Source organism: Triturus cristatus, chromosome 7 (genome assembly GCF_964204655.1).
Source record: "Triturus cristatus chromosome 7, aTriCri1.1, whole genome shotgun sequence".
Classification (NCBI taxonomy): domain Eukaryota; kingdom Metazoa; phylum Chordata; class Amphibia; order Caudata; family Salamandridae; genus Triturus; species Triturus cristatus.
The window spans coordinates 929,400,216-929,419,106 of record NC_140590.1 but is presented as its reverse complement, the minus strand read 5'-3'; the positions used below and the strand labels follow the sequence as shown (position 1 = coordinate 929,419,106).

At 41.8% G+C, this 18,891-nt stretch overlaps 1 protein-coding gene across 1 annotated transcript in view; it reads right to left on the bottom strand.

Annotated features, from left to right (window-relative positions):
* Positions 1-18,891, bottom strand: part of FGF18 (fibroblast growth factor 18) — a 742,080-nt gene that overhangs the window by 200,346 nt on the left and 522,843 nt on the right. Inside the window, exon 4 of the mRNA XM_085617876.1 lies at positions 7,104-7,210. Within this exon, the coding sequence (XP_085474002.1) occupies positions 7,104-7,210 (107 nt within the window). The remainder of the gene's footprint in view (positions 1-7,103; positions 7,211-18,891) is intronic.

Here is an 18,891-nt window from a genome sequence, read left to right as displayed (position 1 = left end):
CTACTGTTGCTTAGACTGGAGTGAGAATAGTAAATGTAGCTCCTCCAAAGTCTATCGGTTTCTCTACTGTTGCACAAATTGGAGTGGGAATAGTAAATCTTACCCCTTTGAAGTCCAATGCTTTCCCTACTGTTGCACAGACTGGAGTGTGAATTGTAAATGTAACCGCTTTGAATTCCAACGCTTTCCCTACTGCTGCACAGACTGAGTGGAAAAAGTAAATCTAACCTCTCCATAGCCCAACGCTTTCCCTACTGTTGCGCTGTAAGGAGTGTGAACAATGGGCCAGATTGACAAAAGTAATCTGAGACAAAATCCTAACATCATGACTTTCGGTATTCACAGAAGGCATTTAGGAGTACTAAAGTTAGGATTTTGTCTCAGCTAATCTTAAATGTTGGTCTTAAGTTAAATTTAAGACAAAGTTAAGTTTAACTGAGACAAAATCCTAACTTTACGACTAGGATTTTGTCTCAGTTAAACTTAAGTTTGTAGTAAATTTAACTTAAAACCAAAATTTAAGATTACCTGAGACAAAATCCTAACTTTAGTACTCCTAAATGCCTTCTGTGAATACCGAAAGTTGTAAAGTTAGGATTTTGTCTCAGATTACTTTTGTGAATCGGGCCCAGCATATTTAACCCCTCCGAAGTCCTGCACTTTCTTAACTGTTGCAGTCTCCGATACATTTCCTAATAATGTTCAAATATATTTTTATTAATATGTGTTTATAATGTTATAGTATTTGTTTATATATATATATTTTTTCATTTGTAAAATATTTTTTGTAATATTTCTGCTCCCTGCATGTGGGAACAGTGCCGGCTCCCGCTGGAGGCAGGAAGCCAGCAGGAACTGTGGGGGTATTGATGCTCTCCCTGTGGTCCCAAACGTTGCATACTGGGTGGGCTTCAGGACACCCAGGACGAAGAGGCAGGGCCATGGCAGATGGGTCCCCGGGGATTAAATTGGCCTGGGGAGGTGGTCCGGAAGTCCTCCTTCCCCATTAAGTTTTGGCCGGGCCCCTGGGGACAGGGTTCCTGGGGCTGAAAGTGGCCCCCCTCTTGTTGTTTTATTTTAAAACATGCAAATGCCGAAAATTATCTGCAAGCTCCTCTTGTTTGTCCCACCCCGTTTTCCATAGTAGTATGCAAAGATCTTCCCACGTTGATGGACAGTTTGCCAAAAGACCCCCGAGCACGTTTACCGCCAATTTTGGTAATGCATTTTTGATGTAGAGGAATACAAGGACATCTCCATCAAATAAACAAGCGCTTACTTCATATAGTTAGGAGGAAGTACTCTTGTTTGGTGGAGATGCACCTCTTTGTAGTCTTGTAGTCTTCTCTTGATGAGGATTCATGTTATCATACATTTGTGGATGAAGACGCTGCAGGAACAATCACATTGCCGAAAATATATACACAAAAGGTCACTGGAGACATTACCTTGTGGTCCTTCACACAGCTGTAGTGTAGATTATGCACTATACTTTTACCCAACAAGATAGCACTTACTAATTCATCAGCAGAAATAACTCCAAGTAGGTAGACATTTTCAGCAAAACTGTGAACTCTTCTTGGAAAAAATGAGGTTCCATTCTGGCCCTGATGCTCTTTTCACTCAACTTAAACCTCAACAGGAGGTACTTACAAATATAAATAGAACATGTACCCCAGTTGAAACTCCACTTCTGTAAAGCACAAATGTTGCTAACTTTTTCGGTTGGCAAAGACAGAGCAAGTGTGTTCCCTCTTGTATTCCACATTGAAAAACAATCTGAAATCTTTAATGGAGGCGAATGCAACATTGATCTATTGGAGCAGAATCTAATCTGTAGTGGCTGTGATGAGTGGTTTCTTTCTTGTCTTGAGAGCGGAGTCCATGGTTCTCCCTTTCAATTTTGTAAGTATGCAAATGCCAAAAATCATCTGCAAGCACCACCCATTTGGCCCCGCCCCGTTTTCCTTAGTAGCATGCGAAGGTCTTCTTGCCTTTTCTCACATTGATGGACAGCTTACCAAACAAGCTTTTCTAGATGAGGATTCATGTTACCACAGATTTGTGGCTCAAGACTCTCAAGGAACAATAATAGTTCTGAAATTACATGTACACAAGGTCACTGAAGGCATTTCCTTGTGGTCAATTATGCAGCTCTAGTGTAGAATACACACTAGTTATTACCAACGAGGTAGCACTTACTAATTTACCAGTAGAAAGTATTCTCGTTGGGTAGGCTTTTTCTGCAAAACTGTGGACTCTTTCAATAAAGGGGCAGGTGAGGTTCCATTCTGGCCCAGTTACTCACAGAGCTACTGACACACACACACCAACACTCACACACCCACTGACATACCATTCAGCCCCTCTCACATACAATCACATACCCACAAAGCAACTGACACACCCATTCACACACCCATAGAGCCACTCATATACCCACTGACAAACCCACATAACCACTCGCACAGCCACTCACAGACCCATACACCCACTTACACACCCACTCACACACCTAGAAAACTACTCTCAAACAAATACAACTGATACACCCACTTACAGATCCATTCAACCACACACACACCCACTCACAGACCCATACAGCCATGCATACACCCACTCACAGAACCATACAGTTAATCACACACCCACTCACAAAGTTTACAGGTTACAGTTAGGAAATAAACATTTTAAAACCTGCGAAATTCACTAAAAACAAAGGTACAGAGATGTTATAGATAGAAAATAACGTGAATAAAAAGTAGAGATTCACTACAAACAAGGGTTACAAGGATGCTATAGTTAGGAAATATCATTAAAAAACATAGAAATTCAATGAAAAACCATAGGTTACTGAGATGTCAAAGTTAGGAAATAGAATTTAAAAAACCTTAGAAATTCACTAAAAAAACAAAGGTTACAAGGACGTTATAGTAAGGCTCAGATTCACTTATACAAAACTAGTGAAATTCAGCAGTTATAGTTACCTGAGCTAACTATAACTTACACACAAGCAAAACACTGTGTCTGACCTGACATATTACATCACCATGACATGGTCAGTGATATTACTGATGGCATCACTGATGTCATGATCTCCAGATCCACTCACACACCGACTCACACACCCACACAACCTCCCATACACCTACTCACACACCCATACCCAATTCTTCATCTGTAGAGCTACTCACATCTACTCACTCACACATACAGCCACTCACATAGCCATTCACTTGCCCATGCACCTACTCACACAGGTACTCAGTCACCCATACAGTCTCTCACATAGCCATTCACTCATCCATACAGCCACTCACACATCCACGAACTCACCAACACAGCTACTCACTTTCCGAGTCATTCACCAATACAGCCTCATAACAGAGCTACTCAAACACTCACACAACCACTTACATATCCATTCACACATCCATACAAGCACTCACACATCTGCTCAATCACCCATACAGCCACTCAACAGTCACTCTCCAAAACAGCCACTCCCACACCCACTCAGTTAACCAAACACCCCCTCAATCAGCTACTCACTCACCCATACAACCACTTTGTTCCTAGTCACTCACCCATACAGTCACTCAAACAGCCACTGAGTCACCTATACAGCCACTCATCCACCCATACAGCCATGCACACAACCACTCAGCCACCCAGTCACCAATACAGCTACTCACAACTCACATAGCCACTCACTCACACTTACAGCTGTTTGCACACCCATGTATTGACCCACACACACATGCCCACTTATTCCCCCATACAACCACTCAAACACCCACTCACACATCCAAACAGTCACTCAGACACCCACACACACAGATACAGACAGTCACACTGCCACTCACATAATATATGTTACAAATAGCATCACTCATTAGTAGCGCACAAAGCATCCTAATTTAACTTGTGTAGTGCCATAGTATACATGTTTAACACTCATAAACTTTTAGAAACACTCACAGTCATTGGATGATGCCATCAGTGATGTCATTTGAGGTCATCAGTGATGTCATCAGTGATATCATTGACCATGTCATGAGTGATGTCATAAGTGAGGTCATAAGCTGTGAACTGCAGGGGTGTAAGATATAGTTTGCTCAGGTAACTATAACTGCTAAATTTAACTGCTTTTGTACACGTGAAATCTGAGTCTAACTAGAACGTCCCTGTCGCCTTTGAGCAGATCTAGACTGCTGCTGGTGTTGAGAGTGCTCTATACAGGAGCTGCTTTCCACCTAAGCTTGAGAACTACCCAGAGTTCTCTGCTTCTTTTTTTGCATAATGTATGTGTCACTCTATGCCTGAAAGGGTATTGTTCTGACTTATGCTGGGTGCTCCCTTGTGTCTGGACAAAGCTATACCTCTCTAAAGAGCTCTAATTAGAGCGAAACACTGTGTCAGGGGTTGATTTTACTCGTTTTTGGTTGGCTTGGTTAGTATTTTACCAATTCAAAGCTGTAATACTGTGCCTGGAGTGGTAAATGGCTTTTGTCATTTTATAGCTCATCATGGACAGCACTCTGCTAGTCCTATGCTTAAAGACTTTGCTGTAGAAATGGCAAAAGACTTTGTCCCTTTGTATCTCGGCGTGGATGGCACTGTGCTAATCCTATGCTTAAAAACGTTGATAAAAAAGCAGACATTTGAGGTGAGCAGATCTAGAGTGTCGCTGCGGTTGAGAGTGCTCTATACAGGAGATGCTTTCCACCTAAACTTGAGAACTACCCAGAGTTCTTTGCTTCTTTTTTCGCATAATTTATGCGTCACTCTCTCTCTCTCTCTCTCTCTCTCTCTCTATATATATATATATATGTATGTATATATATATATATATATACACACACACACATACTGGGTAGTCCTAGTTAAGTCTGAAGTCTGCTTTTCTATAAGAAGTGTTTTTTTTGCTTTCTAATAACTTTGGCTCCGTTTGATTTGACGAATCTTCAGGAAAGTTTCCCCCAAAAAGTGTGCTTCTTATAGTAAATGTAAAGAATGACACAAAAAAAAGATATAATGTAAAATATGTACTTGTAATAATTGTTACATTAAATATATATGTGTATATATACATATACAAATGTACACACACATATATATGTGTTTATATGTGTATATTTATATATAGTAATAAATATTAGTGTTTTTATTACATTAACATTATATTAATAATGGTGCATATATATATAAATATTTAAAATGTACTACTTTAATATATATATTATAGTTTTGTATATTTTTTAATGATATTATTGTGAAACACTATTTGTAAAAAAATATTTTTGTATTTACCATTATAAGGAAACAATATTTTTGGAGACCATTTTTGTGTTACACGATGTTGTTGAATCTGCTATTGTGTCAGTGATCCGCAACAAGCAAATCACCAGCCACAGATCCATGCTTTGCAACTGGAGATAATAAGAGGACAAGTAATGGTGATCATTTGTTATACAAAAACGTATAACGTGACTCTTATACAACTACTTTTTGTTTATGCAGCATTGTTTCCTCTGCGCAGTCAGACGCGTCTTGCCCATCTCACTATTTGTAATCTCAAAACAGTCCTCTCACCCTACTCTACTGCCAGCTCTATGACACCTGACGGTGGGGAGACTTATTTGAGGATGAGGAGTCACGTCAGCCATTCTAATCATAAGCCATAAAACATTAGTGAGGCTCAGCCAACAATCCCTAGCTCTACGAAGGGTCCTGATGAACCTGAGTTGGGTCCATCACTGTCAAACTCAGGGGCGTAACACAAGCCCCTGCAGCCCCTGTGATGTATGGGGGGGGGGGTCACCAATCCTTCAGGGGGCCCCCGACACTGCCAGGGCCTATATCTGTGAGATATGGTAGAAACGGGGAGGCCCTCATCACATTTTGCAAGGGGGGGGGGGGTACTATTTTGCGTTATGCTATTTGCCAAACCTGGTGCATTGAACCTACCACCTCAAAACCCCAGTATTCCAATGTGTGCCCCCGGGTTGCTCAATGCCATGGCGGAGATCTCTGCAATCTTTCCCAGTCCTGGTTTGTGTTGTGGTGTACCTCACGCTGCCGCCCTCACGCTGCTTCCCTTTCCATGCCTCCTGTAGCAGGTTGGGGGGGGGGGGGGGGGGGGGGGGGTCACACGTCCCTCTCCTCCTGTGTCCTAGACAACAAGCAGCTGGTGGTATCCCAAATGAATTCTAATGCACAGCATAGCTTTCAAATTAGGGTGCACAACTAAAGCCCCTTCGCCGAACTAAACAAAATCAATTGCTTTCCACTTGTCGTCCGGGGTTTTTATAACACTCGTGACCGCCACTCGCCATGCGGCAAAGGCCCGCCCAGAGTCGTAAAAACCCGTCTCCTAGTCTCCGTCTGACACGCGATCTCTCCTCGTTCTGAAATACATTTTTACTTGATGAGAAGCCGGTGGGCCTGGGCTTGACGGGCAGGCCCCTGCGTTCCTGGTAACGCGAACTCTGACAGTTTGTCTGTGGATAATACCCCCGCCTGATGGAGAGTAGTGTCGTTAGAAACTATATAAATTATGAAAGCAAGTTAGCCTATAAAATATATTTTCCCAGCAAAGAGAAGTTAAGCCCTGTGGATGAACATATTGTGATAAAGAGTCATAAAAATATTTCTGTAACACTAGAACTGCGAGGCCCGCTCTTAATAAGATTTTCAGATTGCAATATGGTGCAGCTGATCTCCCGCACAGTCCAGGGGCGTTATTAGAACAGACATTACGGTAACGTTCATAGCACGTCGCTGCATTGTATTCTACCACAATAAAACAGATTTATATCATGCACTGCGAGTGTTCAATTGTTTCTCGGGCCTTTACATCTTGTATCAATCTGTGTGACTTCACAACGAGAGCCAAGGTGGCCGAAGCAGCAGTTCGAGGCTGACTCTGGTTTGTTACTAGACTTTTGTGAAAGAGACGCACTTTTTTTTTTAATCCGCGTTTTGTCCGACCTGCTTTTCATTTGGGCTTGACAGGAGAGTCGCGAACACATCATTATACCTACAAGGTCACCGTTAAGGTAACGCTCGCATTACAAAATGTATTAATAAAAAACACTTACCTTGCCCACGAGCTTGCCTTTTCTGTTCATGCAAAGGAAAAAGTCTGTCTCTTTGCCTTTGATCCGAACTTGACTGCCAAAAGTGTCTGTTTCCACTAGAAGCTGGGCTTGGAAAGAAAGAAGGAAAAGGCGTTTACGGAAGGTGGGAGCATCAGGTGCGTCAGGTGAGCCAAAGAGAGTTCTACGCTCCAAATATCAGTCAACAGAACATTGCGTTGAGTGAGCAACATGGAACCACAACTTCATACACATAGCAATAGAAAAGATAATTGCATGCCAGCACTGTATAATGTATTGGACATCACCTGTTCGCCTAGTATTGTATTGTAACCTTTTTCTTTTTCTTTCTTGTACTTTTATGGTCTATCTCGATAGATCGAATAACGTTTTTGGATTGATTGAATGCCAACACTCACACCTTTCCTCCTTAATATTAACAGATTAAAAGTAAAAATTGTTTTAAACTACATTTATTATTAACACAGCTAAAATAGCATATTACTAATTGTGCATTCTGTACAGTGTTATAAATATAAAAAACAAAGATTATCCCATAACAAAATAGTAATTTTTTGTGAGCGACCAGCACCATCCTGATTTTTATTAATTAGCAGATTTTAATAAAGGACTATCAGTAGCGGTATATAAGGTTAATTGGTTGCCATGTATACATTCTCTCAGTGCAGGAGATTATTAGATGTACTTGACACATTGGTAACGGTGAGTCGGATTTAGACTATGGAGAAAAGGATACTCTGTCGCAAAGGCGATGGAGTATTCTTTCCATCGTACTGTAGGTCCACCTGCCTCACTTAGAGTAGAACTGATCTTTAGTATTTCAGCAGTGGAGACTACTCCATCTCTACACTGACATACACCTTTGGCAGCCCGATGGAGTAGGGGCCATTGGAGACTTGGTCAATCGATCGCCCTCCCTTATTTTGAGTGTGAGATCAAATGGCCAGTCTTCACTGTTTATCACTGCCAGGTAAAACCTAACAGAAAAGATCAGCGAAAACGTATAAATGACTCCTGCGTCACAGAAAAAAAAAACCATGGCATTGTTTCTTTATTTTCAAAAAGAAAATCCTACTTTGGGATTTTATTTTAGTAAATAAAAAAAATTGAAAGTGTACCGTATGGCTCCATTATGTTCACAGAGCTATATGCCAGACGTTGAATGCACTGACACGCCGTGACAGTTGTTCCTGGCAATGTAAAAGATGTCCACAGGGCCGGCAGGCATCTCTTAATACGGCGGGTGAGTACTCCGTCAGAGAGGCGAAGTATTTTCTCCAACACCCTGATGGCGTAAAGTCTGTCTGCCGTAGACTAAATCAGGCCCTAAGCTTTTCAAGGAGTTCATTTTGTAACATTCCCCAATTTAATTGATCCTGCCTCCACCAGATCTTCCTCCTGTTCGTGATCTTTAGATCAATCCTTCTGAACCTTTACATAATGTTCCCTTTGATCAAGTTGATCATATAACTTAATTTTCTTGGTGAAGGGCCCAAGACTCTTACAATCTAGTGCTGCTTTTTCTGAAGGTTTTCTCTACTTTCTACCAAGGACACATTATTGTCTTACAAGCTTTACAGTCAAACTCCTCGCAGAATGAGATAAGTTTTTGAGAGTTCTTGATGTGAGTTAAGCATAGTTATAGTATCCCAACACCAAAGTGACAATCTTTCGATTAAATATGACGCGGCTCACATAATCATGATACCGGCTGTGTTAATATTGAGTCGATGGATTCTAAGACTAATTGCCTAAAAGGCCTTTGAATTAACTTGCACCCCTCTTCATATCTTAAACTGGAGCTGCTCCACAAGATAGGAGGGGGACAAACATCTTCATGAGCAGGGGGTGGACGCATATCAGTCTTGGACATTTGCAGGGCAACCACTTCCTGCCTGCTCTATATCTGTTCATATTATCAGATGTTGATGACTTATCATTGGCTGCAGTAGTGTGACTGTGTGCTTTACACCCATAATATGGTCATTGTGCACAGCTTTCCTTTTTTCACTAACTATACCAAAGGTCCTCCAAACACAGGACGGAGAGATGATTTCCATGTGCTTCTGGTGTCAGTGCTTATTAGGGTGCTGAGCTGTTTGATATGCCTACTCTGGACCGTTTTTATTGACCCCGGACACGGCAGTTTACCTGTATCGTTGTATTCAAATATGGGTCTTACAATTAGGTAAGTTTGAGAGTTCTACTTCCCCTCATACCTAGGACGGAAAGAATACTTCCCCGTGTATATGGTTTTAGCACCTTACATGGCTTCAATCAGAGGGATTGAACGGTCTGGCTTCCAGTCATCTGCATTTACCACAGATTGAATTTGGCCCCTTCTTTTGAGATGACTTCGCTTTCGCCCTGAAGAAGTCCATTGTATTGGACGAAACACATTGCCTGGTCTACCCTACATGTCACTTGATATGTTTTTCCAATAAAAAAGAGAACTTGAAAAGCAAACTTCGCATACAGATTTCGTAATTGTTATATCATTGATGTGTTAGTGCACCACTTGATCTTTATGGTGAGCATCGGTTATCTGATATAAGGTCTGTTGACCATGTCTTTCTCTTATCCAACCTTGCGGTGGGGTGAAAAGAAACTCAATGAGGAGGTAATCGCGTCTAGATCAAAAACTGTAATACTGATTAGACTGAGCAGTCTAATCTTTGTCCCTGTACTTACATCATACTCTGCATCTCACAGGGAGTTGGGGTGAAAAGGTGCTGTATGCAGCTTAGTATCGCCATAGGCAGATGTAAAGGTGCTCTGGGAAATTATAGTTCATAAACTAGGAGGGGCCAATACACTGGACAGAGAGTGTCCAGAATTAATAAAAGTGATAATCTTATTATGTCGCCATAAAAGATATGGGGTTGAAAAGTAGGATAATGAGGAGAACTCTGATGTGGGTCGGTGAAACTATAGGAGGAGTAAGTAGTCTGCAGAGAGTGGGAGAAGCATAGGAGTCCTCTGCGATGGGGTCTTTCATCCACTTGTATCAGAAATACAAGATGGCCAAATCTGAGTTTTGAAGCATCTGCAGTTGAGACGTGTGTTGGGCTCCAATGTTGAATCCAGGGATGTACCATGGAGACCTGCTTTCTGTCCAAGGGAGTGAGGTCAGGGCAACTTAATAGACTCATAAGACATTAATAAATAAACCACAGAGCACGTTTTACAAACTGAAGGATAAATGTGGGCCATGTAGATGAGGAAGAAGGACCAGCAGCACTAATGTACCCAGGGAAGGGGACCTACCAATGTCACAGGGGCCCTGAGACTTTGAGAAGGTGTGTGGGGGGGTGAGATGGATCCCATGGACTTAGATAACATTGTGTCTCCGTCACACTCCCTTCACTGTACCTGTGATACCCACGCCTGAAGTAGGATTTTCCTTGCCCTAGAAGAAACCTAACCGTTGTGGGGTAAATAATGAACCCTAAATGGAAACACAGTGCTTCCTCATGCCATGACGCGGACTCTGCCCTGCAAAGATATTGTTTATTTTTCCTGTAAATTCTTTATTCGGGTGGATAGGCAGAGCGGGTGACTGTATTGCTTATTTTTTGTAAGTAGAAAATGGGCAGAGGTTGTCAGTGGTATGGCCATTGCCATGCCATGTTAGTGAGGCAGCAAGGAGGAAGACATAACTCTGTAATTAAAAATAAATATAATTACATTCTATAATCTTTGCAATTTTTGTACATGTGTGTCACTATGACCACAGTGCATCACCGTGACTACAGCTGCTTTAATAAACAGAAAGTGATAGCCCCCTGAGGCAGTCCCACCACTCTCAGCAATGCAAAGGTAACTGACATACAGGCCACACTGGCTACTGCTGGGGCCCCACAGTGGCCGCTCTTCCTCCATTTGAGTGATGAACTGGATGCAGTCAAGGAGGTAAAAGGACACTGTGCGAAGACACTTAGAATGCGCTTGAAATGGATGCAGGAATTCCACCTTGTCATCAGCCGGGGTGTAGGGGGTTGGGGACCCCCGCACGATCCAGTACTCAGGGTGCCCCCTTTCTTCAAGGGACCCCAGGCACGCATCTATTTCTCTGTGCATAATTCCTGCCCTGCCTCACAGAACCTCTGGCGCACCGTACACACAATGTGTATCATTATCAGAACGTAAGTCGCTCCAGAAAAATAAACTGATTTAATTTCATTGTGTATTTCAAAAATGTCACTCTGCTTTGACTGCAGTTTGTACAACGTAGAGCCCTCCTAACGAATTTGGAGTCTCAACGTAATACAAATATGTTAAACTTTAATGATCGCAGAAAGGCGCATATAAATTCTTTCCCTGTTGTCCTCGTGGCCTTTAAACGCGGAGCAGACTTCTACGTGTGGAAAGGTCACGACCCTGGGGAGTGCATTAACAGTTTGTAAAACTGGAAGAGCTGAAAACTTTCTTGATTAATTGCAAAATGTAATATCCATTGAGTCATAGAAATTCCAATTAGGTCACCATCTTCAATTCATTTAAATATCATTATGTTTCAGAGTGTGGAAAATGTAAAGGTGGAACGTGTGAGGATGAGGTGATCTTTGCAATGCAGACTGAGGAGGAGAGGGAACACGCAGCAGGTCACCTATGTCTGAGCAGTAATGCATGGAACAGAGCCACGGGCCTCTAGCGTGAGGCATGGACAGTCCTTGGCACCATGCTTGGCCACATCTGAGGCTCGAGTAATTTTGGGTTTATGCAGCCCTGGGGCCATTTCGTTTGCATAGAGTCATCTGACTAGCGGATGGTAAATGCAGCCCCCTGTCATCAGCTCTAATTTACAGATTTGGCTCGCCAGTGGTAGGCTAATCCTTTCAAGTTAAATATCACGTTTTATATGACTCTCATCCAAAACATCCATAGTTATGTGGCCCCGTAACCTTCCTCTTACTTTGGAAGTCTGCACAACGGCGAGAATGAGATCAAAAATACAAGAACTGACAAGTCAATAGATTTACCTTTGTGTTCAGTGAGAAACTTTTGAGTGTTCAAATACGTTTCCTCCCCATTTAAAGAGGGGGGCGGGGGGCCACTTTTGCACCAGTGAAGCCCATAGTGGGCTACGAGTGTGCAAATCTTGGATTTGGTGGCCTGCCCCTGGGAGATCTCTGGGCCAACACCATCAGTAAATGTCCTTGCCTGGGCCCACAGTACTAAGCAGAGAAATTAAGTAATGGTCATGACGTGCAGGGAGAATAATCCCTGCATGTGGGGGCCACAGGGAATACTCGCTGCATGTTAGTTAGGCTCATTGGAGAAGTGTGGCTCAATGATTAGAGGGCAGACCCTGATGCAGAGATCTAGCCCGGGACCAGGGTTCAATTCCCTGCCTCGGCGGGTATTGGGCTCAAAAATTTCACGGACCTGATAATTCTCGCCTCGGTGCCATTCCAATCATGGAATCCCACTCTGCAACTCTGGGCAATAGCTTGCTTAATCTCCACAACGGCCCCCACAACGCTAAGGATGCCTGGCCTCCACCTTGGGGGTGCCCAGGAGTGGATGCCTCACAGGGAAAGCCAGGATGGGTTCCACAGCGGTATTCGTACAAGCGCCTTGAGACCCTTGCGGGTGAGTAGTGCGCTATACAAGTATCAATTTACAATTTACAATCAGGCGTTTGTTTTCCAGCAACAAAGCCCATTGGTTTGTCGCTGGAAAACAAAATGCTTTGCTGGGCGTGCAAAACAAACATGACCTTCACTCACTTCTGCCAGGGGTTTAAAGACCTCTCAAACCATCCTTACAACTTGTTAAAAGCGTGTATCCTGAGCTGTCCAGTATTGTCGCATTCCCAAAGCATTTCCCAATAGACTTTCCTCAAGGTAATGCCTCGCAAAATCTGTACAGGGAAAAGAAGTTTGAACGACAAAAATGTGTGTCAAATGTGTGCAGAAACTGCATTAAAGTAAATACAAAAAGCATTGGCATAGCCAATAGGTCTCGCCTTTGGGACCTTATAAGTGTTTAGCCATGCAACAGTTGCATAACTAAACACTTATAAGGTCCCAAAAGCGAGACCTATTGGCTATGCCAAGCGGCCGTGTGGCCGCAAAAGTGAAAGTGATCGCGATAGCGATCAAACATCAAAGCGGTCGTGCGGCCGCTAAAGTGAAAGTAATCGCGGTAAAAGTGGCGCGCGCACCCGCGCACATGCACTGTAGCTCTAGGCTGGCCAGGTAGTACTTTTTGGAGCCCTCTCAATAAGTCTCGCCAGACCAGCGCATGCGCTGGGTCAGGCGAGACCTAAACATTGAGTTACTGCAGAAACAGCTCCGTGTGAGACAAACACCAGCTATTAACACCTAGGCCTTTAAAACCTGCATTTTTCCTGGTTACAGGCACCCTGTGTTTGACAAGCAATGGAAGAGTGCCACAATGAGGTAAAGCGATTTACCCAGGATCCCACAATTTGGTCACGAGGTGAGCCAGGCACTGGAACCCAGATCTCCCTGATAAAAAGTTAATTAAGGCTAATACAGAGTTTTGCTTGTGTTATTTTCATCTGTCAGTGTTGCGGGGACTACATTTCCCACAATGCAGTTGGTGGACAGTCTGATGCAATTATAGTGCTCTGCCCAGAGGTGGGAGGTATTAACACCATATTCCCATTCTTCATCTAACAAGATCAACTTGCTGGTGAACATACTGTCAATGTCTGTTCAAGATGGTGGGCCGTCCACCACAAAATAAAGGCATGTTCCCCCCACAGTGCATACAGGTCTTGCTTTCCTGATATCCTGTTGAGAGCTTGCCATAATTTCGGGGACTCTTTCCTTGGCCTTTTGATGAAAATATGGCACTTTTTATTTTGCAATTTTATATAGCGCAAACTTGGCATAAGGGAATTAGATCAATTTATATGAGCGCCGGGTTAAAAAACACAAAAAGTCTGATTTTTTTTTTCTTAAACAGGGGGAGTTGTTTGCCAGACTCACATATGGTTGAGCCGGTGCTGGGACTCACGCCTTGTTTTCCAAGTTGGTAGCTCTGGCCATTAGGCCTCCTTTTCCATTTCCAAGACATTCCTTCATGCTACTTACTCCATAAGACATGGTGGCAGGTTCAACACTGTAATTGGGACACCTTAACAGACCCGTTGACTTTTCAGTGTCACACTTGTGTGCCAAATTTCCATGTTTTGATTACAACTGTTCTTTGGGTACTTTCATCAAACTTCACTAATGTTTGATATAAAAATGGAGCTGGAGTGATAACAACTGGGGCACCCTCTTCCCTATGAACAATGCATGTACGAAAGCCCCACTCTGGTTCAGATTCTGCAGTTGTGAACATTCACTACCATGACGTGAGTGTAAAATCTCTACACACCTGTATCTATTTGTCATCTGGATGGTATACCCAGGTTTTGCAACTGTGTGAATGGACATGTCTATTTCTATGCAAAGTGGGTAATACAAAGCCATTTACCTAAGGGTCCACATAGATCAATTATTGTGTCCAGGTTTCTCTTACTCGGTGCTTTCTCTTGTGAAACAGAGGAGGGTGCTGTTCTGTGTTAGTGTATGTCTGTTTGTACTCGCTTACAATGCTTGCGTATGCAAAAGTGAGGGAGAGGTCCACCTGGACTACCCCTTTATCTAGACTCCTAAAAACTGTATAGTGGGTGGTATTGCTTACACAAGTTGTGTGTGTCCTCATTCTTTTGGTGAACAAAAATGTTTTTGGTGGATTCAAAATGTGTATAAGGAATGTGTTACTTGTCTTCAATCTGTTTAGGCTCCCAGCACAAGTTGAAAACATGACAAGAAAGGCCTTATTCGGGGGTGGAGGCTGGCATGTTTCACGGCCCTTGTAATGACAGCAATTGCTTTAAGACCAGAGGACCATTAATGAGAGAGGTTGTCTATAGAAGCACTACAACGTGTATCCTGGTGTTTTCACTCATACCAGGTATATCTGGACTGAAGTATTGGTACATGTACTTATTGAACGCAACAGCACCAATCAACTGTCAGTGAGTCCCGGCTCACATTATCATTCTGCCGTGGTGGCATCTGTTGATGCTCCTGGATGTAGGGCTCCTACATTGTCTTGTATGGGAAATAAATATTAGCTACTGCTTCCCATATGCTAACCTTTGATTTGTGTTACTCAAGCTTGAGAACAACTTTTCAACATGCAAAACCCATAAATATTGGCTTTGACAACGGCTATTCCTGGGCAGTGGGCTTTCATGTGTGCACAGGATTCCATACATCCTGAGATATTCCAAGATTATACAGCGGGTGGAGTCCATGCTAGTGTTTCCAGAAAAAGGCATGGTCTCTGCATGGTGACAGGATGAGAGGATGCTGATTATATCAGGGAAAATCATCTAACCTGTGAAATTGTGGACTTGGTCTACAAGCATTCATAAATGCACTGATAAAATAATCATTTTAATGAAATTATGTTGACTGGTCAGCATGTCAGTTTATTGTGTGAACACCCAGGCAACATAAGACACTTTTATATGTGTGGTAAAATGAAAGTACTCAAATTCAATATAAATTAACAGGTTTTAGCTTAATATAGTTTTGTGTAGTATTATAGCCAGCAAGCAATGTTCTTATTATTTTTATCTGATACCTTTTATTGAATGCCGAATGACCAGTGAAAGTGGAGGACTGCCATATGGTACTATGGACTGCACCGGGAGTAAAAGGAAACAAAATTCTAAAACAAGCATTAGCAAAGCCAATAGGTCTGGCGTTGGTCGCCATCTTTTTGGCAATACTTTTTTCATGGTTTTGCAAAACTTTATTGTTTGAAAAGCTAGTGGGCCCACATTAAACCTAAAAAATCCCAAAACATTGGTTAAAAGCAAAAGTGTTTTTCTGGTCTCAAAAAAGTACACATTACCATGGTGCATCCGGCATTGAAGGGGACTACTTTGTGTGTGCATGTGCTCCTTGTGAAAGGGCAGCATGTCGTAACTCATAATGAAGTCAGTCAATACCTGAAGTGGGATAACATTACCCATTGATGCATGCTGGGGTAAAGTGTAAGAAACATGTGAATGACACAGTCACCGACTAATGGATGAAGTCTGGCTGAAAACCCCTATAAGTAACAATGTTATACACACTTTTAGTGGAATTAAAAGGTCTTGGCTAACACAGACCCCAAAAAGTTTTCAATCTGGCATTGGCTGCTACCCTAAAAAGTTATCACTCTGGCATTGGCTGCTACCGTCTCGTCTTTGAGAATGAAGGCAAAAAAAGAAGGGAATAAAGGAAGGAAGGAAACAAGGAAATAAGGAATTTGAAGGTATAAAAAAGCAGGAAGACAGTAAAAAAAAGTAGGAAGAATGTCAAAAAAGAAATGAAGGGAGGCTAATAGAATATAAAGGAGGGAGGCAAAAAAGGGGGGAAAAGGAAGAAAGGAGGGAAGAAGAAAGAAGGCAAAAAGTAAGAAGGAAAGAAAAACGGCAGAAAGAAGGAATTAAAGAGCAAAAGAGAAAGAAGGAAAGATGGAAGGAATGAAAGGAAGGAAAGTAAGAAGGCAAAAAGAAGGAAATAACAAAATAAAGTAAGAAGGAAAGAAAGATAGAAGGAAAGAAAGGGAGGAACAAAGAAGGAAGAAAGAAAGAAGGAAAATAAAGAAAGAAAGAAGGAAGGAAAAAAGAAAGAAGGCAAAAAGAAATAAAGGAGGAATGAATGAAAGAAGGCAAACCAGAAAGAAAGAAGGCAACAAAGAAAGAACAATGAAAAGAAGGCAAACAAGAAGGAAAGAAAAAGGGCAAATAGAAAGAAAGAAGGCAAAAAGAAAGTGAGATGAAAAGAATGAGAGAGAAAGAAAGAAAGGAAGGAAGGAAGAATGAAAGAAAGAAAGAAAGAAAGAAAGAAAGAAAGAAAGAAAGAAAGAAAGAAAGAAAGAAAGAAAGAAAGAAAGAAAGAAAGAAAGAAAGAAAGAAAGAAAATGGAAGGAAGAAAGAAAGAAAGTTAAAAAGAAAGAAAGAAAGAAAAAGTTAGGAGGAAATAATGAAGGAAAAAAAGAAGGAAATGAAAAAAGCAAAAGGAAAGAAAAATATCAGATGGAAAAAGGAAGGAAAGAGGGTTCACAGTATAAAATACTGGATACTTAAATCCATATTACATCCCTACCTATATTTACATTAAACTGTTACTAATGCCCTGCATATTAAACACGATAAAGTTTGGGTTTTTATCATGGGCAAAGTTTATCTAAGAACTATTGGTGAAACTGAGTCCAGGAACACAATATGGTATACTGTGAAATATCAGCAGTCCACTTCGAAAAGAATTTTCAATGGAATTGGAATGAGTTAGGAACTGATAAAGCTGAAATATGCCCTACACTCACTTCAAATGTGTTCCACAATCACACCAGGCATCACTGGCACTAGAAGGAACTACATTGTTTGGGGATGTCCACCTTGTGAAAGCGGAAAACGCAGTCACTCAAAGTGACATTAACCAGATGCTTAAGTAAGCTAACCCATTGCCCCATGTTGTGTGCTGTAGTGGGTGGAAGCAAAATAGGACTGACACAACAACAGACCAATAGGTGAAGAGAGGTGTCAGAAAGCCCCTTTAAATAAGTAAATTATATGTAATGTTTTTGTAAAATCAAAAGGTCTTGGCTAACCCCAGACCTAAAGAGCACATGCCTGTTCAAAAGCCTCATTTCAGGACAGAGGGAGCAAAAAGGAAAAATAAATAAGGCACCATACTTGGCAAGAATAATTTCCCACAGGACCCAGGCTTTTCAGAAATGTACATATCTAAAACTATTTGCGATGTAAATTTCACATCACTCCATGTTGACACTTATGACAATGTATTTTTAGTACCTTTATCTTGCACTATGAAGGAACAGTACATGACTACAGTTTATAACATTGACATACTAAAACTCTGGGGCATATCAGCAACAACCAGCGATAATTATCGCTAAGCGCACTCAGTGCCAGAATAATTATCGCCGGCTAGCATGGATTTTTATCGCTGAGATAGCGTCTTATCTCAAAAGCGATAAAGATCCTAGCGCTAACTTCCAAACGTGAGATTATCGCTGGAAACCCAGCGATAATCCCACGAAGACTGGCGATAGCTTGCTGATAGGGCCTCACATACTTAGCCATGATATCCACCTTCCATAGGATATCATGGCTAAGTCAGTTTCAAAGCAGGCGTAAGGAAAGTAGCGATAACAGAGGTTATCGCTACTTTTCCTGTCGCTATGATGCTTTGCGTGAGTCTTGATAACAGGTGAAATGTCGCTTAGCGATTATCTTGGGGAGGAATGCCCACTTTGCATCTCATTAGAGATGCAAAGATGGGCGTTAGGAATTCAGGCGCTAAAGTAAGGTTTCACGCGGTAGCGTGACCTTGCTGATATAGCGATAAAATTATCACCGCCATGTAGATATGCCCCTCTATTTTTTGTTGCCTTTAATAATCTAAAAATAGCATAATTTCCCTTTTAAAAGCTAGAGCCATTTTACATTTGTTTCCCTCTTTTTGCTACTGAATAATGTTTGCCATATTCACATAATCTCTGGGTGATTCAAGGTGAATTATAGAGTGATTGCTATATTTAGTGAGAAAGCCAGCATAGTCTAGACAGAATAAAGAAATATTGCTTGAATTCTTCGACAGCTATATAGTTTTACCTTTTTCCTGTTAAAAAAAAATAGTTCTTCCTATGGGAAAATCTTCTGCTCTGTGCTATACCCTTATTGGCCCACTTAACTTAAACCTCCCCGACAACTCCCACT